Raw genomic sequence first — 21,161 nt, forward strand, 5'->3', positions numbered from 1 at the left:
CATTCTTGCTGGAGCTTTAGAGGCACTTCATTCCCTTCTGTGATCTGAACAAGGTCTCAGATTAGTCTCAGTGAATGTGGGAATGAAATGATTCAGGCAGGAGTGTGTGAGGCCCAGTGGAGAGAGGCTACAGACACTCCCTCCGAGCTAGCCTCAGAGCTGGGCTGTGTGCTGGGGTGGTTTTACCTCCCTGCCTGCACTAATCCTCCCCTCTTCTCCCTGCACAGGGCATTGGGTGCTACATGTTCCGCATTGATGACTCCGAGGTGGTGGATGCCACCATGCACGGGAACGCGGCTCGCTTCATCAACCACTCCTGTGAGCCCAACTGCTACTCCCGGGTCATCAACATCGATGGCCAGAAACACATCGTCATCTTTGCCATGCGCAAAATCTACCGAGGGGAAGAGCTCACCTATGACTATAAGTTCCCCATTGAAGACGCCAGCAACAAACTGCCCTGTAACTGCGGTGCCAAGAAGTGCAGGAAGTTTTTAAACTAGAACTTCCATGAGATGCAAGTGAGCCCTGCAGGGCCTGGGGTGAACCAAAGCTTTGAGTGAGCGAGGCCCTCCCCGGCCACTCAGATGGGACAGAGAGGCCAGAAGCAGGAGTGAAGATGGACTGGGCTCAGGGACCTGAGACTGGCAGCTGTGTTTGTCCGAGTCCACATCTTCATGTCTCGCATGTGCACACTCACCCTTGTGAGAGACATGGGCAGCTGGAGAAGATCCTCAGCATGGTTATGTTTTTGCTATTCTCATTTCCCCCCGCCTCCATATTCGTTTCTCAGCGTGGGGCTAATGAGTGGGAGAGGAGAGGGGAGGTCACCCCAGGCTTAGGCACAGGGCAGCAGTCATGGATCGTGTCCCTGTCTCTGTCTCCTGGCCAGAGCTCTCCTTCCTAGGGGTGAGTCAGTGGTTGGGTAGCGCAGTGTTTGAGCCTGCCTCCTGGGGAGAAGGGCTGTGCCTCACCAGTGGCCCCTGGGGACTGCACGTCTGCAAAACACTATGTGTGAGTGGGAGTAGGTGCGCTGCCTGCTCTGTGGCACGGGGGGCTGGCTCGGCTGCTCATGAGGAGAGCAGAACAGAGCAGCCCACAACTAGACACAAGAAGAGTTTGGCTGACATCTTGCTCTGAAATCCCTGCCTGAGAGCAGGGGAACTCCTGGCATTCTTTGGCAAAGAGGGCTTGTGCCAACAGTTGGGGCACTGTAAATCTTTGCCAACAAAGGCTCCCGTTCACCAACACTCTCCCTCTGCAGCCATGTGGGAGGGAAGTGGTCCTCTGGGTCCTGTCTCCAGCAGCTGGCTTCCTCCTCTGTCCAGCAAGCTCCTGGCACAGCCAGCCAGCAGTGTCTCAAGGAGCTGGACAGAGGTCTCTAGAGAGAGAAGGGGAGTGCAAGCCAGTCCCGGCCTTGGCTGCACACTGTTGTAGAGCAGGAGCTAGGAAGGACTGCTGTGGGGACACCTTCTCTCCACTGTGCCACAGTGGCCCAGGCCTGTGGGAGGCAGGCAGGAGAGTGACCCTGCAGCCAGGTGCCTGTCATGGTCAGTTGTCTGGGTGTAGTCATGTTGTGTTCCCCAGAAGACACAGCAAGGGCAAAAACGGAGCCAAAGTTCTTTGCAAAGGCAAGGCCAAGCGCCAGCCGGCCTCGTCCACGCAGCATCCCGAAACGCATAGGAAACGCAGGAGGCATTGACACAGTGGATGAGGAGCCAGGCCAGATCTGACCAAGTTGAGGGACACTACTATCCTGGTTGGAGCAGTCTGAGTCCTCCTCCCCATGGGGTCTGTGCCTCAGAGCAAAACCAGAGAGACAAATGAGAGACCCAAGCCTGACAGTGACAACATTGGATTCTGCTCTGTTCTGTTTACAGTTTAGTATTTAAGGTTTTATAAATGTAAATATATTTTGTATATTTTTCTATGAGAAGCACTTCATAGGGGAAAGCACTTATGACAAGGCTTTTTACAGTGGTATTATCCTAATTTAAGAGAATCTCTTTTTAATGATTTTTTTATTTTCATAGGACGGTTCTAGGAAATACCTGGCTGGAAACAGTCTGAGCCTTTCTCCAGTGGGGGGGTTGCTTTAGTTTTGTTTTCTACTCTTGTTCTGCCTTTTTGACTTCAGTAACTGTCTCCGGGAGGGTTGACTGGACCTTAAACTGTATTTGCCCATAAGGACAGGGGCAGTAGGGAGAGCTGCCCAGCACAGTATGAGTTTGGCTCTGTGGGAGGACAGTGTGTGACTTGTGCAGAAGGTTTGATACTGCCTTGCCTGCCCTGGTATCCTGCATGGGTTTAAAAAGGAAGAGCAAGACAGGATGAGACCTGACTCTGGATTGGCCTCCCCCTTTGCTGGGTGGCCACTCTGAGACACACACCTCCTGCCACAGTCTGTCCTTCGAAGGCAGATGGGTTTTTCTGCACAGACGGGAAAGCAGAAAGCGCCCTCGCTTTTGCAAGCTTTCATGGTGGTTAGGTTGCAGTCGTTACAGGAGCTACTCTTCCTGGAGCTGATGTATCCGAGGGCTACTCTGAACCGGCACTGGCAGATGGTGGGGAAGGGACCAGGAGTGCCTGCTGACTCCCCAGGTCTCTCAAAGGGGCATCCCCCATCCACACCTCTCTGGTCTTGAGGCTTCTTCCTCTGCCCTGAGAAGGAAAAGCAGCGCTTGGAGGTTTGGAACTTGCCTATTTCCTTTTGTTATTGCACTGTGTGAGGATAATTTGTTGGTAACTGTTGAAAGCAAAGTCACATTGACGCTGCATTTGTTACTGAGATGATTTGATGCACTGACAGTTTGGGAACGCACATACTTTGAGGAGCCCAGAGAGTGCCCACCCAGGGGATCTGGGCCCCGTGGCCCCGGGCACAGCTGCTCTTGGCCCTTTTCCTTCCGTTTCTGACACGGGGCGGGGGCATAGCCCTCGCCATGGCAAAGCCCCTGAATTTATCCCAGAGCTCAGCTACACTTTCTCACCCCCTGCGCTGCTGCTGCCTCCCGATTTCCTGGAGGAGGAGGACGTTCCACTGGGAAGCACTGCCCAGAGCCACGCCACATGGGGAGAAGTGGGAAGGAGGGTCGAGGGGAGCGCTGTGCCTCAGGAGTCCCCCAAGATCCAAGTGCCAGGCAACCTCCTCCCACCGGGACCAGCCGAGCCAGCGGGCTGCCCGCTTTGCTGCTATTCCCGTTGCGGCTGCTTCGGCAGGAGCCGCTGTGGCCAGTGAAACTGTCTGTACCCCCAGGGAGCTGCACCCGCTGTGGCCAGCCCGGGCCCGTGGGGCAAGTGGCAGCAGGCCTGGGGCAACCAGGGCAGCTGAGCCCACCCACCCTCAGCCCGGGCTGGCCAGGAGCACCCAGCTCCCCGTGTATGAATGTATATTTTATAAGGACTGACACAGATCATGGTATCTGAAAATATTAAAAAAGGAACCTTAGGGCGTTTTTGTTTTGTGTTTTTTTTTTTTTTACAAACCGACATGTTTTTTTTAAAGGAGAAGCGGGTCATTGCAAAGGGCTGGGTATCTTTTCTTTCTGGTTTTCTTTCATTTCAAAGCAATATCAAGTTCTTCAGCAGGACGGTTTGTGCAGAATCATGCCATTCACCCATACACTGGTCCACTCTCAACACTTGCAAATTTTTTTATAACTATAAATACAGTATATATAGGAACTAATATAGTAATGCACCGTGTAATGAAGCCTAGTTCAGTATCGGTTCATGGCTTTTAATTCTCTTTAACACTATAGATAAGGATTGTGTTACAGTTGCTCACGGCTCTGGGAAAGCCTTGCTGCTCATTCCCCACCGGCAGCCAGGGCCGGAAGCTGGGAGCGGGTGGCTCTGCCTTTCCTGGCCCTTCTTGTTACAGTCAGTACTTGTACAACTTGGTTTCTTCCTTTCCTTCCTCGTTTTGGTTATGAATGTTGGGGTACCACCTACATATAGGGAAAAATGTGCTCTGTGCTTTCCTGGTATCTTTTTAACAAGGTACAGTAGCTTCGTCTATCAGCCGAGAACTATACTTGTGGTGTTTCTTTTATTGAACTTACAGTCTCTTTAGTAACTACAGATAGGTGAATAATTGTTTAAAAAAAAAAGCAAAAAAAAAAAAAAAAGCAAAAAAAAAAAAAAGCTGTGCAAAGACAAGGTTATGTTCTAGAAATACATTTCTTGACAACTTATCATGTATAACAACTTTTTTTTTCTTGTGTTCTTCCAGTCTACTGGTTGTTTGGTTTTTTGGTTCTGTTTTTTTGGGTTTTTTTGTTTTTGTTTTTTTTAAAGAGGAAACGTGTCTGAAGTACATCAGTGTTAACTCCCTGCCACAGGGAAGAAGGAAATACTTTAATAGTTAAAAAAAATGCTGAAAGCTCTGCAAAAGACTGAATGTAAAAATAAAAAGTGTACATAGTTGTAAAAAAAAAAAACAAAAAAAGGAGTTTTTAAACATGTTTATTTTCTATGCACTTTTTTTTATTTAAGTGATAGTTTAATTAATAAACATGTCAAGTTTATTGCTGCAGAGGGCTCTCTCCATTTCTTCTTGAGAACTAAGGAGCTGCCACTTCTCCAGGACACTCACAAGGCATGGGAGCGGGGTTTTGAGTGAGGAACCCTTAGCTCCAGTGTGTGTGGGTGACCTTGGCTGCTCTGGGGGCACTGGCCAGGTGGTGGGGCCTCACAGCCAGGCTGCGATAGGGCGAGACAGGGTGAAGTGGGGCCGGCAGTGTGAACATTAACTGGGCTGTGGCAGCCTGCTTGTGCCCGCAGCCTTGTCACAGGCCTCAGTGGCAGCAGCATGGCCACGGCAAACGACAGGGCCGTCCTGCAGACCATCTTCAACCCCAGCACCCCTTTTGGGGATATCCCAGGGTTGGATGAGGAAGAGGAAGATGTCCAGGATGAAGGTGAGTGATGCTGGACCAGGTTCCTGCTGGAATTGCCAGCGGGGTCCCCATGGGGCAAGCAGGCGGGCAGAGAAGGAGGCTCTTCAGGCTGGGAGCAGTGCCTGCTTGAGGCTGGACATGAGCACTCTACCCCGTGTCTGTTCCCTTCCTGGACAGGGAGAGTAGGAGGCAGTGGGACTGGGCCCCGTGGGTCGTCCTGGTGCCTCCCCTTCCAGTCAAGGTCTCCCATTTATATTGCAATAGTGGAAGCTTTTCCATTGGAGCTGCTGGATCAAGTCCGGGAGCTGGAGCTGCAGGGGGTTTCTGCGGCTGAGTCAGGAGACATAAGCACGGCCCTGGAGCGGTTCAGCGAGGCCATTCGCCTGCTGCCCGAGCGCGCCTCGGGCTACAATAACCGGGCCCAAGCCCTACGCCTCCGCGGGGACGTGGCAGGTGAGCAGCGCGGTCCGGGTGGTCTCCCGGTACCCCCAGCCCGCACCGATGCCTCTCCTCGTTGCCAGGCGCCCTGCAGGACCTGGACGCTGCCATACGCCTGAGCCGCGGGCGCGGGCGCGCTGCCTGCCAGAGCTTCGTGCAGCGCGGCCTCATCCACCGCCTGCAGGCGCGGGACGAGGATGCCCGGCGGGACTTGGAGCGCGCAGCGCGCTTGGGCAGCGCCTTCGCCCGCCAGCAGCTCGTTCTGCTCAACCCCTACTCTGCGCTCTGCAACCAGATGCTCTCCGAGATGCTCGGTCGGCTGCGCAACCCCGATGGCACTGGAAGCGACTGAGACGGGCAGGAGACGGGCCGGGCAGCGAGTGGGCTGGGTAGAGCCGCGCTCCTGAGCTGGCCCAGGCAGACATGACCAGAAAAGGTCCACGTCAGGTGCCAGAGCTTCTGTTCCTCCTCCTGGCTAACAGCCAGGGACTGGAAAGTACCAAAGCCGCTTGCTGTGTTTGTCCCGCTCTTCTCCACCCCGAATAAATCTCCCTCTGTTCCCGGCACCTGGGCTCCGCTTGTGACATTGCAGGCATTGTGGTGTGATTCCCAAGCGTGCACAGCCCCGGTGAGATGGTGGCCCGGTGGGTGCAAGTTTGGGCCCTTTTCCTTGAAGAGGGGAGCCTAGAGGCAGGGGAGCTCGCACAGCCTGTCCCGGCCGGACAGCCCCCGGCCGCTCTCGGAGCGGCGCCGCGGCTGCGCGCAGCAATCCCGCCCGGGGAAGGCGGGGACGGGGGCCCGGCCAGAGGGATGAGCGCTCGCAGCCGGGCTGGGGCCCGCCCCTGCGCCGCATGCGCTGCCCTGCGGGCCGGGACCCAGGCTCAGAGCCGCACTGCAGACTGGGCTGGACACGGCGGCAGCAGTGCTGGAGGTAAGGTGCAGCTGGGCCACATCCTCCGACCCTGCTGTGTACTGGAACGCTGGGGCCCAGCGTGGTGGACGCCCTCATGTCCCTGCTCTAGCTGCCTCTCTCCTAGCGCTGAGCACGGCTGATACAACATGGGGTGTGCCAGGGGCTGGCCGGGGGCTGCCCTCTCCCTCCTGCTGCTCCTGCTGCTCAGCCTCCTGGCGCTCTGCTTGGCAGGTGAGGCTGTGGTGGGTTCTGGTGCGTGACTCCGGGAGCAGGACCCCTGGCTGTGTACCCCCCTCTGATGTGCCGTGGGCTCTCTGGCAGCACTGGAGGAAGTGGACCCCACCACTGCCGGGCAGCCGCGAGCAGTGTGCACCCTGCAGGAGGGCGAGAGTCGTACCTTCACCTGCTGGGTTCCCCGGCCAGTCCCGGGTGCCACACTGGCCTGGTACCTCAGCGGTCAGAAACAGGAAGTCAACCTCTCGACTGCGGACACTGCCAGCATCCTCACCCTCACCGGCCAGCGACCTGACCACCAGCTCAACTGCTCCCTGACCAACCCGACCTCCAGTGAGACCTACAACACCTCCATCCTTCTCAATGTGCAGTGTAAGGTCTGCGGTGCTGGCCTGCTCCAGACTGGGATGTGGGGAGGGTGTGTGGGGCTCCCATCCAGCTCGGGCAGGACCATAACCTCCATCCATCACAGCCATAGCAGGGCACCTTGTCAGTCTTGTGCAAATGAGGTAGACAAGTGCTCCTGGACCCAGGCGAGACAAATCCTGCTCCTAGCTGTGTTGCTCCCCCATCCCTCCTGCCCATCTCACTGCCTGTTTTTTACCTAGATAAGCCAGAAATCCTGCAGGAAGGCACCCACTACCAGCAGGTCAGGGGTGCTGGCCTTCTGCTACTCTTTGTGCTGGTGCAAGCCAACCCACCTGCCAGCGTCACCTGGGTGAACCAGGATGGGCATGTGATGGCCAACACCTCCAAGTTTCTCCTCCTGGGTGCCACAAGCTACCCAGGGCTGGCCAACCACTCTCTCCACATCCATCTCAGCTGCACCGCTGGAAACCTCTCCGTCAGTGCAGCCGACAGTGTGGGCATCACCACTGCCTCTCTCCTGCCCACAGGTAACTGTTGAGGGATAAGCATGGTGCAATGGCCCCGTGGAAGGATGCTGAGGGGTCTGTGCTGACCGTGCAGGTCTGCTGGATGCCCGTGTGGAGCTGCCTGTCCTGGGTGTTGCCATTGGAGCAGCCCTGGCCCTAGCTGCCCTGCTCAGCCTGGGCTCCTGTGCTGCCTGCCTGGCATGCCACTTGCCCAAGCATGTGAGAGGTCCGGGGCAAGCAGAAGGGAACAGTCCACCCAGCCAACGCTCCCATTGCAGCAGCTCTGAGGCCCCGCAGCCCCAGGGTATACATCTGCCCCGCCAAACACGGTCCCTGCCACCCAACCTGCGCCTCAGTGACCTTGCACAGGATGAAGGTAAAACCCTGATGTGCCAGTGCAGCAAGACACGTGGGGCCCCAGGTCCTGCCTGGGTGAGGGACAGATGTCCTGGCTCTCATCCCTTTGCTTCCCTGCAGCTTCCCCCAGGGATGGAAGAGCTGGTGCTAGGGGGGAAGAGAGCGCCCTGCTGGGACTGGAAAACTCCCTGGTCCTCAGCAAGCTTGGTAAGGGGAGCAGGTGGGCAAAGAACCCCAAAAGATGTGTTGTGAGACATGGAGATCTGTGGCTGCCCTAACAGGCGATGAGTTCTTTGTCCTGCAGGTTTTGTCCAGCTCCCAATGTCTGGGCGCATCTACAAAGTGCCCAGCATGAGCAGTGATGAGATCTGGCTGTGAGCTGCAGTGTGGTGCCAGTGAGCCAGGGCTGCCTGGCACCAGGTACGTACCAGCCCCTGGAGCCGAGCAGCTGAGGGTGCCAGCAAGGCCATGATGGGAAGCAGGAGCTAACCAGCCCCAGCTCTGTGCTGTGGTATGTGATGCAGGGCTTGGGAGCTGTGCTGTCAGACAAGGCATGGTTTTATGTAGTCCGTGAACTTTATCAATATTCCGTTACAATCCAAATGCATCAAAGCTGTTAATAGCCAGGCTCTAGCACTACCATTCCTCCTGGGGTAAAGCCAAGCACCAGCTTTGCTTTAGCAGGTTTGTGACATGCTGCATGATCCTCTTTGCTCCTGTCCCTGCTGCTGTGGCAGACGGGTGGGAGGTCAGCAGAGCAGGGGCTGGGGAGAGCCGTCCCAACAGCAATAAACTGAATTCAAGCATCTGTGTGGTGCCGCACAGGTTATTTCTGACTGGCAGGAGCTAAGGGACTGTTCTCAACAGGAAAGGGGATTCAATAATAAGGAGCAGAGGAGGTTCAAGATCTCCAGGTCAGAGCTTGCAACACCCTGAGCAGATCTGAGTGTTGTGTCTGAGTGTGGAATTTATTCCTGTTGCTCCAGCCCTTGTAGCATGTGCGCGAGGAGCCTCTGCTCTGCAGCACCTGTGGCACAGAAAGTCTGACACAGGGAAAAGCTGGTTTAATGCTGAACTCCTTGGGAACAAGTCAAAAATTGAGCCATTATGTAGCTTCTGCAACAAATATGGTGAGCCAAGTCCTACTCCCTAACACAGAACAGTCCAGCAATGTCTCTAAGACCAGAGGGGCTTCTGATTTGCTGTGTGGTATCTCCCAACCTGCTCTGGGTCCATGTCAGTGTCCAGCAGCAGATGGTGATCCAGGAGATGAGGCTTTAATGTGAAGCATCAATTAAAGCTCAACACCTCTGCCTCTGCTGCTTGTGAGGGTGGGTTGGATGGTGGGCTCCTGCCCTTCTGCCCATCAGCCAGGGGCTTGAAGTGCTGCAGGGAAAAGAACATGCTCATGCAAAGATTTGACTCCCACTGCTCAGAGCACACACATGAATCTGAACGTGCTGGCCACACTGGCTCTGAGTTGTGTGCTCAGCAGTCAGCCCAAGAAGATGCATTCTGGCTTGCACTGGCCTGTTGAACAACATGGCACCTCAGCCCAGAGCGCAGCCTAGCTCCCTGTGTCAGGCAGAGGCACCAGGGAGAAGAACAGCTAAGAACGTGTTCTCTGGGGCCCACCAGCCCTTTGCACACTCCCATTGTCACCACAAAGCCGAATGTGAAGGGACCACATTCTGTGTAGTGCTGTTAGCTGGACAAGCAGCACCTGGGTGGAGCCACATACCTGTGAGTTCTTGAACTCCAAGAACAGGGAGAAGAGGACATGCAGAGGGTGGATCCGGCTCTTGTACACAGGGATGTCCAGAATGGCTGCGGGTGAGATCAGAGCATGTGAGGGCACCTGGTCTGCACTGCCCCACACAGAGCATTGTCGCAAAGGGCTGAGCTCCCCACTGCCCACCATCACCTGGGGCTCCACGCACCAAAGACTGCAGACCCCTGCAGTACAAGAGCCCACCTCCCACTGAAGCAGCAGGGAATGATCCTGACTGTTCAGGGCTGAGCCTGCAGCTAAAACTGTCTCAGTGAGAGTGCCAGGCCAGCATCACATTGAGTCAGCAGCACAGCCTCCCCAACTCACCACAGATCATGTCAATGTATTCGGCAAGGTCACAGCTCATCTCTGCGGTCGGAAGACCCACCTGGAACAAACAGGGCTGTCAGATCTGCTCCCAGACCACAGGAGCCTCGGAGCATACAGAAGCCACTGGGACAGCAACTGGGAATTCCAGTGTTGGGCTGCTCCTCAACTTCTGCCAAGGGCAGAGTCGTGAGGAGGAACAAGCCCAAGAGGACTGGGCTGTGAGATGGAGCAGGCACACAGCTTTCATGGCAGATGGTTTCTAAGACCATGCACTGAGCTAACAACTGGTCACCCAGTTGGTACAATATACCTTTCCCAGGAGCTCCTCAAATTCTGGTGACCATTCCTGCATCAGGGTCTCGATGTCAGGCATTGGCCTGCCAGGGAAGAGAAGAACATCAGCTTCAGGATCACACACAACCTTCCACTGCCAACATCAGGGCTCACCTGGAGTAATGGACTGTGGCAGGAGGTTTGCAGCGATGCAGTTCAGTAATACTTTCAATCCAGCTCTCAATGGCTTTGGGGTTCTTTTCTGCATTCTCCAAACTCTTCACTTTTATCTGCTGCTAAAAACATAAATATAAACCTGGAAGTGTTTCATCATGTTTTGGGGCTTTTTGGGAAAGCTACATCCACTCCTGGTGAACCAGGCCTTCTCTTTCCCAGCTACGCTTCACCAACAGATTTCTGCAGGCAAAATGCCAACTAAAACTGGGTATGAACAATCAAAAGGAAATAAAGCATCACCTGAAGTGAACAAACCCAGAGTTTGTATCAAGATTTGACTGAAGCAAGGCTCAGATCCACTGCAGTTTAAAACTATGGATTAAAGCAAAAGGTCTGGTTTTGCTGCTTTTAAAGTCAAGTTCTCAGTTGTAAGACTGCTCTGCTATGGTTTTACTATAGTGTGTAACAAGTGACCTCCCTCTCCCTGACTCACCGTGATGTTGTGCTGCTTGGAGTTCTCTGTCAGCCAAAGGGAAAGCACGGTGGGATCTGACTGCTTGGTTGAGGGCTCATCCAGGACCAGCAGGCCAAGGTTGTCAGGCTTGCCATCGGGACGAGGAACCTGCAGGAGAACAGAGCCCTTTTCTCTCTGGAGTCCAGGGCAGGTTTGTACAGTGCCTTCCCGTGGGCTCTCTCAGATGTGCATTCTAAGTGTGGTGCTGCCTGAAAAGCAGTGTTGGAGAAGGAGAAATCCAGGCTTTGCCCCAAGTTACCCAAGAGCTGTTTGAGAGGTGACCAAACCATCAGTGTAGTTTTCCAGCTCTCCAGCCATCATGTCTGACAGAGCAGGGACAGACCAGACCCCGGGCTGTACGGCCTGGCTGCCTAGGTGCTCTGACCCTGCGTTCCGTCTCAGTCTGTGGGGCAGAACAGAGAGAGGAACCTGAAGAAACTGTACCTTTAGGAATGCATCAATGTCTCCAACAGCAGGAATAAAGTCTGGAATAAAAGGCTGCAGCTTGTGCTCAATCTCTATTGTTTTGGGAGTGTACCTGGAAAAAAACACCACCACAGCATGGGTGACTAGAAACTGTGCTGCAATAATTGACACAAAAGAGGCTAAGATTCTTCCATTCACCTCTTGATGTATTCAAAGAGATCTCTGATTTCAGAAGACACTTGCAGGTAGTCAAAATCTGCTGGATTGAAGTCACTAAAAAAAGGAAGAGAATAGAGGGAAAAGATTAACTTGTGGCAAGTTCTGTACAACAGAAACCAGGCCCCAGTTGGGGCAGACAAATGTGGGAAGCTGAACCACCAGGCAGTAAACCCTCTCTGGAAAACACTTCTTGCACAAGGAAAGCATTATTTGGCCCCGTTTTGCTTTGGATCTGCTCACCAAGAAAAGCACCTGAGTGGTGGACATCTGAGATCATTCAGTCCCACACAGGGCTGTCAAAAGGGGGCTAAGTTCTCTGCACAGAGGCAGCAATAGAACAGCAATTAGGGGGTCAGCAATAGCTTTGAAGTTCAAAACTATGGAGAAGAATTATGAGGATCTGAGTGACATGTTGGAGATGGCCCTTCCCTTTTCTGGACTTCTGCCAGCCAGGACTGGCTTAAACTTCGGATCGTTCCCGCTGTACCTCTCCGGGGCACAGCAAACCAGCCCGGGACTGGTTCACCCCCCGGAGGAGCCACCACCCTGGAGCATCAGGGACGAGGAGACAGGAGCTGCCTGTCCCGATGCCCACGACTCTGCTCACCCTCGTGGGTCCAGGGGAAACCAGTGGAGCCGACAGGGCCCGAAAGGCACCTGCCCCGCTGGCCAGGAACACCGCTCACCCCTCCAACGGGGCCCCCTGCTCCTCCGAGTCCTCCTCCGAGTCGCTCTCCGAGGAATCTTCCTCCGAGTCCTCATCGTCCTCGTCGTCATCCTCGCTGAAGGTGGCTGGGCCGGGGAGGTGTGCCGCTGTCTCCTCCTGGACGAGAGAACCGGGTCTCACGGCACATCACCGACTCCCAGCGGGCCGCTCCCCGCTCCCGCTGCGCTCGTACCTTCCCTCCGCTGCCCCGATCGCCGCTCCCGCGCTCGGCCGCTCCGGCCGACAGCCCGGCCCGACGGGAGTTCCGCAGGCGGCCCGCGCCCCCCGCCCGAGGCGAGCGGGCTCCGGGGTCGGTCTCGGGCAGCTCCAGGCTCTCGTCGTACGGCTGGTTCTCCACCGGGCGGGGCTGCGCCGAGAGGTAACGTCAGGGGCGGCGCGGCCCGGAACGGCCCGGCGCCCACATCCACCGCCCGCCCGCCGCGTCCTGCCGCGCTGTGTCCCGTGCCCGGCCTCCGCCCGCGCCCCCCGTGTCCCTTTCTGTCCCGCCGCATCCCCTGTGGCCCACCTCCGCCCGCCCCGCTTCCCGCCGCGCCGCCGCCGCCATCCCCGTCGCCATGGCGACCCCGCCCGAGCGGCCCGGCTTCGCACGCCCCCTGGCGGCTGGGAGGTGCCACCTCCCGCCCCGCCCCGCCCACCCGGCCCCGCCCCGCCGGCCCCGCCCCGCCGTGACGGTATTTCCGGGTGCGGACGTGGCGCGTCGCCGCCATCTTGTGGGGCCGCCCGGGAACCGGAGAGAGCGGAGGGCCCGAGTGCGGATCCCGCCGCCGCCGCCGCTGCTATGGTAAGGGAAGGACGTATCCGCTGCGGGTAGCGCGGGGCTCGGGGCAGGCCTCGGGGCAGCCCTTCGGCCCGCCACACCCGCCCGGCCTGTGCGCAGGCCGGTGCTGGAGCCCGCGGCCTGGTGGGACGGAGCGCGGCGCTGCCTCCTCGGGTCGGGCCGGGGCCTTGGGGGCGGCGGGGACTTTTTCTCTGGAAGCACGGTGGCGCCTCAGCACGGCCTTACGCCTGCTCTGAAGAGCATTCGGGGGCTCAGGTGTAGCCGGGCGAGTGGTGCCTGCCCGCTCCCCCGTGCGACTCCGTCTCAGGGCTGCTCCGGCTCCTTTTGTCCGTCTCGGCGGTGTTTGGGTCAGTGCAGACCCGCACACGGCTCCGTCAGAGCTAAACTGTGGCCGAGGTGCGGCAGGGATCAGCGCTGCCACGTTCGAGGGTTTTGGATACTTTCTGTCCATAATAGCAGTTGCAGATTTTTGAAGATCTGAAGTGCAGAACAAAATTATCCTGATAAAGGTAATTAACGTCTTTGAGAGAGAATTACAGGGAGGAAGTCTGGGTACACTAGGAGATGGAGAAAGTGCAGCTGGTGAGCGCCTTGCTGCCTTGTCGCTGTGATAACGCCTGCGAGCTGTCCGGGCGTCATCCAAGGACTGTGAGTGATAAGCAGGGCTTCGTTAACCTGGCTGTGCTGTGCGTGTGGCACTGGAGAGAGATGTTCTGCTTCGCAGCGTTCCTGTGTGTAGCTGTTAGCTGGGGCAGCCTGATAGAAAAGTCGATGACCTGGAGTCTCCCCTGATGCTCCCAGGGGTTGTTACACCTTGGCCTGTGTGAAATCGGGAATGATGTTTGCCTGACAGAAGCAGGGAGACCTCTCAGGATTATGATGGGACAGAATGTGAAACAGAGAGAGAGAGAGAGCAAAAGCAGAGATGTCTCTGATGTGGACGTAGTTCCTTTCCTCATCACAGAGGAAGACTTAGGATCTTGTTAGAGGAAGGGTGTGCAGGTGGAGTGTGGTGGGAAGAGATGTTTTCCGTGAGCACGCAGCGGGAGGCCCTGCTCATGTGCTGCTCTCCTCCAGGTGCTGTTGGCAGCCGCCGTGTGCACGAAGGCAGGGAAGGCCATCGTGTCCCGGCAGTTTGTGGAGATGACTCGCACCCGCATCGAGGGGCTGCTGGCAGCATTCCCAAAACTGATGAACACAGGGAAGCAGCACACATTTGTGGAGACAGAGAGCGTGCGGTACGTCTACCAGCCCATGGAGAAGCTCTACATGGTGCTGATTACCACCAAAAACAGCAACATCCTGGAAGACCTGGAAACACTCCGACTCTTCTCTAGAGTGGTAAGGACTCATCCCTCAGTAACATGCCTATAGCCCAGAACAGTGCTGTTGTGAGAGATCTGTTTCTGAACTGGTGCAGGAGCACTGCATGCCTCCACTTGGTTGGTCTGTGTTCCAGAGTTTCCCTTCCTGACTGGATAGAAAGCTCTGAGCTTTTGGTGGTAGTTTTGAACTCCACATAAAAAAATCATTAGTCATACTTTACCTGGTGAGACCAAAGGGCTGACTGTAATTTAGCATTAGGTATTCTTTGTACAGTGTGTGGTTGTTACAAGTGCAGCGCTGCTATGCAGGGATCTTGCAGGGTTTGTGCCTTCACACAACCAAAGGATTTTCAGGAAATTCACTGGCCCCAGTATGCAGTCCTTCGAGTTAGTGTTTTGAGGAAGCTGAGAGGTTCTATAAGGATTTTAGTGTAGAGAAATTAAGTGGCAAAACTTCATCTTGTTTATTGACAGTGTAATGGTACGAAGAGCAGTGCAAAGGTGTGCTGGGCTTGGGAGGGTCTGGCACAGTTGTGACCTCTGGGATGGTAGGAATAAAGTGTTTGCACAGTACTGTTTGTGGGTACTCCTTTAAAATGTTCTCCCCTTCTAGATCCCTGAATATTGTCGAGCTCTGGAAGAGAATGAGATCTCAGAGCACTGCTTTGACCTAATCTTTGCCTTTGATGAAATTGTCGCCCTGGGCTACCGCGAGAATGTAAATCTGGCACAAATTCGGACCTTCACAGAGATGGACTCACATGAGGAAAAGGTGTTTCGGGCAGTCAGAGAGGTGAGCAGGGACACCTGCAATCTTGACACAAGGTGCCCTGTCTGGGAAACACCACCTTTGCTATACAGAGGTTTTCCTCCAGTTTGGTGGGGCTGTGCAATTATTTAGCTTTTCTGAGGGCTAAATGCCCATGACTTGTTTATTTTTTTCTTGGCCAGGGGTTTTTGGGCAGCTGCACTTAGTTCCTGTGCAGGACAGGGCTGAGTTTGCAAAGCTCCATCAGCCTCTTATCTTTTCCTTCAGACACAGGAACGTGAAGCAAAAGCCGAGATGCGCCGTAAAGCGAAGGAGTTGCAGCAGGCCAGGAGGGATGCAGAGAGACATGGCAAGAAGGCACCAGGGTTTGGGGGCTTTGGAAGCTCAGCTGTGTCTGGAGGTGTGACAGCAATGATCACAGAGACCATCATTGAGACTGAGAAGCCCAAAGTGGCACCAGCGCCAGCCAGGTAGGGGGTACAGCAGGTGGCAGATGTTGGAGTCAATGTTGGCTCAAACCATGTGCCCCAAGGGTCTAACAGGAGTTCCTCAGCTGTGTAAATATTGAGGACCATTTGTGCCACATACCACAGTAGCACCCCATTGTCTCTTTGAATTCTTGGATGAACAATGGGCTTTCATTTTGTGTGAGAAAAAGAGGTCCCAGTTCCTCGTAATACATGGAACCATACCCAAATCTAAATTATAACTTGGTGCCTTACACGAGGTGATCAGTTTCACATGTGTTCTCCCCCAAAAAGGCTGCCAAGTTGAATGCTGTGGTGTTGGGTTGGTCAAGTTACAGCATTTGAAGATAATAATCCAGGAAGGGGGAACCCATTGCTGTCAGCTGACCTTGAGATTATTACATGTTTTATTTAGGCCTTCAGGTCCCAGTAAAGCCTTGAAACTCGGTGCTAAAGGGAAGGAAGTGGACAACTTCGTGGACAAGCTGAAATCAGAAGGAGAAAATATCATTACTTCTGTAGGCAAGCGCTCTGCAGAAGCAGCCAAAGTTCTCACTCCTCCCATTAATATGGAGAGGTGAGTGCTGCCCTTGCTTTGGAAGCAGTCTTCTCACAGCTCTCCCTGTGTGTGGTCTTGGGAGCGAGCTTCCCTGCCCTTCTTCAGTTTTTTCCTGTGTTTTCTTACCTTTTAATTATAAAAGTTGGACAGAATCTGGGAAAGCATGTCAGCAAAAAAGCAGATAGCTAATTTGGTTAGGCATCCTCTTAACTAAAATGGGCTGTCCATCCATTGTTGAGCTGAGCTTGGGAATTTTCCTGTGCTTTTTTCCCCCTGCACCATTTTCCCTGTTTCCCAGCCTTGTTGCTGCTCAGTATAGCAGAGCTCACGGTTCATTTTGCATGCAGCAATTCAGAACCTTTTAGTGTCCTGAGCTGGGCTGCAGTCTGTCAGTCGCGATTTTATGACCAGGGTGTCAAGATGCTGCATCACTGCCATTTAACTGGGCTCCCATCCCTTGCAGACCCATATGCATGGATCCTCCTGCCCCTGAGGTCACTGTCAGAGCAGTATTAGCCCTCACTGTAGTAGCCGTGCTGTTGTTTGGGAGCCCCTGCTCAGTACATACAGCCTGTCTTTACTGAGCAATGATCTCTTTGCTGTCTGGGTGATACTGAGTGTAGGACTTGAGCTTTTTCCTCTATCTGTCTAGCGTGCACATGAAAATAGAGGAGAAAATCTCCTTGACTTGTGGCCGTGATGGAGGGTTGCAGAACATGGAGCTTCATGGCATGATCATGCTGCACATCTCTGATGAAAAGTTTGCACGTATTCGCCTGCATGTAGAAAATGAAGACAAGAGGGGAGTGCAGCTACAGGTAAAGACTGTTTGGAGTCCCATGCTGTTGAACATGTTTTTGCTGCTTTCCAGGGGCAAAATAGTGGAACTGCTCAAGTATGTTGCTGTCCTGTGTTCTCACCCAAACCTTCTCAACAAATGCATTGGAAATGGGAGTAGTCAGTGCAGGTATTAGCAGAAGTGCAGGGCCAGTCATGCTCAAGGGATTGAAGTTCACTGGAGAAATGTAATCTTGGTCGCCATTCTGCCCTCGGAGCCTGATCTGCCAAGCAGTGCACCTTGGTGTGCCAGGTGACCTCACTTGGACTTTGCAGCAGCCTGGTGTGTTGCTCAGTGCCTTTTGTTTGATGTCAGCTGCAGCTGTGGAGTGGAAATGGGATAACAAACTTCCTGCACCAATGGGGAATGAATTTATTGTCTTTGAAGCTGTTTCTTTCTGAGGTTGCTTGTCCTGTCACTGCTCTACCTGGGATGATTGCTGGAGCACTTTGATGGTAGTCAGCAGTTGCAGCTCAAAAGGTTCTTGGGAGATCTCTCCTTCCCTTTCTCCCTCTTAATGTGACCTTACTGATCCCTGGAGGTGGTGCTGCTTAGACACACTCTGGCTCACTCCTCACTAGGGACTCATCTGTACATCGTTTCTATCTCCAAGTCCACTTCCTTCCAGGACATCCCATGAGTGAACTGCCAGCAGCCTTCCCACAGGTAGTGCTTCAGGTGGAAGATGAGACCAAACCCTTTGCTGATTCCTGTCTTTCTAGAGTAACTTGAACAGTGACTTGCAAAAATCCTCTGCTTCTAAAAAGCTGCTCACACTTGAGGTTGTGAGGAGTGTGTTTAAATGGAGTTTGGCCACTGACACATAACGTGCATTAAGATTGCTGAGGGGAGACAGTAGTGTTATGGTGCTTTTCCCAACAGCATTAGATTTTTTTCTTGAAATGCCTGCTGTAAACATTCAGGATGGTCTTTGATTTTAGTTGTTCTTTAGATATCAGCCTGCATCACTTGAGTCTCTAGTGCAGGTGCACATAAGAAAGACAATGGTGAGGATACTTCTTATCAGATTAGCATTTCCTGGAAGGAGTCCCAGGTTGATAAGCACTTGTGCTCCAGATGGGCTTCTGAGCCAGGAGGAAACCTGATGTGTGATTTGTCAAAGCAAACACTGGAATGTGTAGGCCTGTCTTAGTAGAACCTGCATTACCTATGGTTCTGTCCTTGGGCTTAGACCTACAGTCTGGGCACATATTCCTCTTTCAGACTCACCCAAATGTGGACAAGAAGCTCTTCACTACAGAGTCACAGATTGGTTTGAAGAACCCAGAGAAGTCATTCCCTATTAACAGCGACGTGGGCGTGCTGAAGTGGAGGTTGCAGACTACAGAAGAGTCCTTCATTCCATTGACAAGTGAGTGCAAGTCTGGGGGCTTGGGCAGGAGAAGCTGGTTGTTGTCCATGAGCTGGTGGTAGCCACCTTGCAGCAGCTGTGCTGCCTGGAGCCTGCCATGTTGTGAGACCTTGGAGATACTATGTGTATCCATTGGATAGTGCTTGTCCTTGGCAGTGTGTATTTTCTGTAACACCTCAAGGAAAATGGAGAGCTATTAAAGTCAGCTTGAGGGTGACTTTGTTTTGAAGTGCATCATCTTGTGAAAGCCTATTCCACATGAAAGGCCTGCATGGTTCACATACTGTCTCTGTTTCTTCAGTTAACTGCTGGCCATCAGAGAGTGGGAACAGTTGCGATGTTAACATTGAATATGAGTTGCAAGAGGAGAGCCTAGAGCTGAATGATGTGATCATCACCATCCCCTTGCCGTAAGTAATACTCCTTATCCATGCAGCACTAAGTGACATCACCTCCTTCCACTCCCTGTTTTATGGATCTGGCCAAGCCAACGGGTGTTAGAGGCGTTTCCTTAGCTCTGTGCAGGGAAGTTATTGTCACTTGTCATTGCCTGCTCTAGGTCTGGTGTTGGTGCCCCAGTGATTGGGGAGATTGATGGTGAATATCGCCACGACAGCCGGAGAAACCTCCTTGAGTGGTGCCTGCCGGTGATAGATGCCAAAAACAAGAGTGGTAGCCTGGAGTTCAGCATAGCAGGGCAGCCAAATGACTTCTTCCCAGTGCACGTCTCCTTCATCTCCAAAAAGAACTATTGCAACATACAGGTATGGTCACTGCTGATGCTCCACAGGTGGGATGTTGCCTTTGCTTCAGTTCCCGGCTGGCTAACACTGGCCATGCTGCAGCTGCACCATGCTGTCCCACTGGCCATGGCTAAAGGGTTGGCATTAACCTGCCTCTGAAACAGCTGGCTTCAGAAGCAGACAGCACTGGCACCTGACACTTCATGGAGTTTGCCTGAAGTTTCAGTTGTGTCTTGAAGTCTCTGAGTAATCATTAATTCCCCTCAGACTTTGTTGGAAAATCCATTGGCCTTGTAGGAAAAACACTGCTTGGCACACAGCTGTCTGTCTCCTCTGAGGTGTAGCCAGTGGCTGCCACTTTGGTCCTCAGTGGAGACACAGTTACCACAGAAAATCACTCTCCTCTTTCAGGTTTCCTGGGAGCAAAGACCTCTGTTTCAGGGCTGAGTTGTGGTTTAAAAGCAGCAGATCGGTTGTGCTGCCGTGGCCATCGTGGTGTTGGGAAGCATGGCATTGCTGCAGTAAGGGAGTGCTCTTCAATGCTGAGCTAACACTGCCTGTTGTCTCCACAGGTTACCAAAGTGACCCAGGTAGATGGGAACAGCCCTGTAAGGTTTTCCACTGAAACCACCTTCCTGGTGGACAAGTACGAAATCCTGTAATGCTAGACGTGGTGACGCGCAATGGAAGAAATTTTTAAATTAAAAAAACACGAGGCCGACGTTTATTCTGAATGTTGGGAACGCCACAGCCCCCTCTGCTAAGACATGTGGCTCTGTCTGCCATCTACAGCGTTCCTGGGTCACAGACATTTTTTGCAGAGAAGTGACGTGCTCGTGGGGAGAAAGGCCACTAATTTCTTTGGCAGATTTTTACCAACTGGCAGAAAAGCGAGATCTCCGCAAAGAGCCTGACTTTGACATGCTGCCCTCCCTCCTCCCCCCGAGATGCTCGGAGCTCAGCCCAGAGCTGACCAGACATCATTCTCTTCTCTCCTGAAGCATCATGTGCTGTTCCGTTGTTGGTGCTGCCATTTTAATTTCTCCTTGGCCTCTGGTTCTCCTGTGTGGGGCCACCTTCTGGTCCTGACCCTTCCATCTGGTGGAAGCTGAGCAAGCTGACCTTGGCCTCAGAGGTGTGGGGGTGGGTCATGGCGGGGGAATGGGGTGGGGAAGAGGGACCCAGGGGTTCAGTCCTTTGGCCCCACACAGTTCCTGCAGTTCCTCCAACTCTGCTGTGTGTGGCAGTGGCCCAGCTCCAGGTGGTCTGGTTCCTGCTGCAGCAGGGAGAGCGTCCAAAGGGGCACTGTGTCCTCTGTCTTCCGCAGCTCTTCTCAGGCCAGGCTTTGGAGGAAGTTTAGTTAGGTTAGAACCAGCTGTATATGCTTTGCAAGGCTGTTTTAGTGTCTGGGGAGGCTGAGGGCTTTTCCTGCCTGGGTGAAAGGAGCTGTGGAGCCTGGTTGACTTGGTGTGCATGTCTCAAACCAGTATTGGTTCAGCACTGGCAGGTGTGGGAGAAGGAAATGCTGGTTACCAGCTAATGTGGGGGCTGATCCGAGCCATTTCTCCTACGACAGCCTCACTAGCATTATTTGCCTCATCTCAAGAGACCTGTGCTCCCCTCACAACTCATCTCACCTGCTTGGCTGGGGCCTGTGGTGAGTGTCACCTGCCCCTGGGCGCTCACCTCACCTCTGCAGCTAGAGGGCCCAAGTGCAGGTGAAAGGCAGTGGCCCTAAAAGTGCGTGTACTGTGCTCTGTGAGAGACAGCCAGCCTGTCATGGGCCCCTGGGGTCCTCTGCCAAAGAAGTTTGTGGTCTCTCCTCTGTTGGCAGCACCTGAGAGGAAATCAACCCTGGTCCTGTCCTGAGAGGGTAAGCCCTCTCCACTAGCAAAGTAGTCAATGAATCCCATTAACCCAGTCCTGTTCCAGAGCTGCTTGTCTGTATGATTTTTAAAATGGAGTCAAAGTTAGTTCAAGCATCCCAGGAGGTTTTTTTTTTTCTTACATTCATTGGAGGGTGATATTTAAACCGAGCCGAGGTCCCCACTTTTTGTAACCCTGTATGATCCTGGCCTAGGGAATAGAGCACATTCCAGTGTACACAGAGAATTCTGAGTCTTTAATCAAATAAAGTACTGTTAAAGGAGCTGGC

At 53.8% G+C, this 21,161-nt stretch overlaps 5 protein-coding genes across 7 annotated transcripts in view; 4 read left to right on the forward strand and 1 right to left on the reverse strand.

Moving 5' to 3' along the window:
* Positions 1-4,633, forward strand: part of KMT2A (lysine methyltransferase 2A) — a 40,016-nt gene extending 35,383 nt beyond the window's left edge. For both annotated transcript variants that reach the window (XM_058857271.1, XM_058857272.1), the window contains exon 36: positions 228-4,633. In XM_058857271.1, the coding sequence (XP_058713254.1) occupies positions 228-503 (276 nt within the window). In that variant the 3' untranslated portion in view covers positions 504-4,633. The remainder of the gene's footprint in view (positions 1-227) is intronic.
* Positions 4,634-4,761: 128 nt separating this feature from the next.
* On the forward strand, positions 4,762-5,905 carry TTC36 (tetratricopeptide repeat domain 36). Its single transcript, XM_058857276.1, has 3 exons — positions 4,762-4,922; positions 5,166-5,354; positions 5,423-5,905. The coding sequence occupies exons 1-3, from the start codon at positions 4,814-4,816 to the stop codon at positions 5,689-5,691; spliced, it is 567 nt and encodes a 188-aa protein (XP_058713259.1). The 5' UTR covers positions 4,762-4,813; the 3' UTR covers positions 5,692-5,905.
* A 224-nt stretch (positions 5,906-6,129) lies between these two features.
* TMEM25 (transmembrane protein 25) lies at positions 6,130-8,477 on the forward strand. Its single transcript, XM_058857273.1, is given in 6 exon segments — positions 6,130-6,483; positions 6,574-6,858; positions 7,095-7,382; positions 7,456-7,776; positions 7,779-7,925; positions 8,023-8,477. Coding segments are annotated over 6 exon segments (1,200 nt in total). The 5' UTR covers positions 6,130-6,398; the 3' UTR covers positions 8,097-8,477.
* A 201-nt stretch (positions 8,478-8,678) lies between these two features.
* On the reverse strand, positions 8,679-12,750 carry IFT46 (intraflagellar transport 46). 2 transcript variants are annotated; one of them, XM_058857275.1, is made up of 11 exons: positions 12,661-12,750; positions 12,328-12,501; positions 12,115-12,251; positions 11,408-11,482; positions 11,228-11,321; positions 10,763-10,891; positions 10,267-10,385; positions 10,130-10,196; positions 9,817-9,877; positions 9,460-9,545; positions 8,679-9,104 (listed from the first exon to the last, which is right to left on the reverse strand). In XM_058857275.1, exons 1-11 carry the CDS (start codon positions 12,709-12,711, stop codon positions 9,009-9,011), a joined length of 1,089 nt encoding a protein of 362 aa, XP_058713258.1. In that variant the 5' UTR covers positions 12,712-12,750; the 3' UTR covers positions 8,679-9,008. The 2 variants fall into 2 exon arrangements, with proteins under 2 accessions (XP_058713258.1, XP_058713257.1); XM_058857274.1 differs by having other exon boundaries at positions 10,267-10,388.
* Positions 12,751-12,818: 68 nt separating this feature from the next.
* On the forward strand, positions 12,819-21,155 carry ARCN1 (archain 1). The gene is made up of 10 exons (XM_058856925.1): positions 12,819-12,936; positions 14,011-14,274; positions 14,872-15,051; positions 15,295-15,497; positions 15,910-16,071; positions 16,706-16,871; positions 18,116-18,263; positions 18,565-18,673; positions 18,823-19,027; positions 19,579-21,155. The coding sequence occupies exons 1-10, from the start codon at positions 12,934-12,936 to the stop codon at positions 19,666-19,668; spliced, it is 1,530 nt and encodes a 509-aa protein (XP_058712908.1). The 5' UTR covers positions 12,819-12,933; the 3' UTR covers positions 19,669-21,155.
* Positions 21,156-21,161: the final 6 nt, after the last annotated feature.

This window comes from Poecile atricapillus, chromosome 25 (assembly GCF_030490865.1).
Source record: "Poecile atricapillus isolate bPoeAtr1 chromosome 25, bPoeAtr1.hap1, whole genome shotgun sequence".
Classification (NCBI taxonomy): domain Eukaryota; kingdom Metazoa; phylum Chordata; class Aves; order Passeriformes; family Paridae; genus Poecile; species Poecile atricapillus.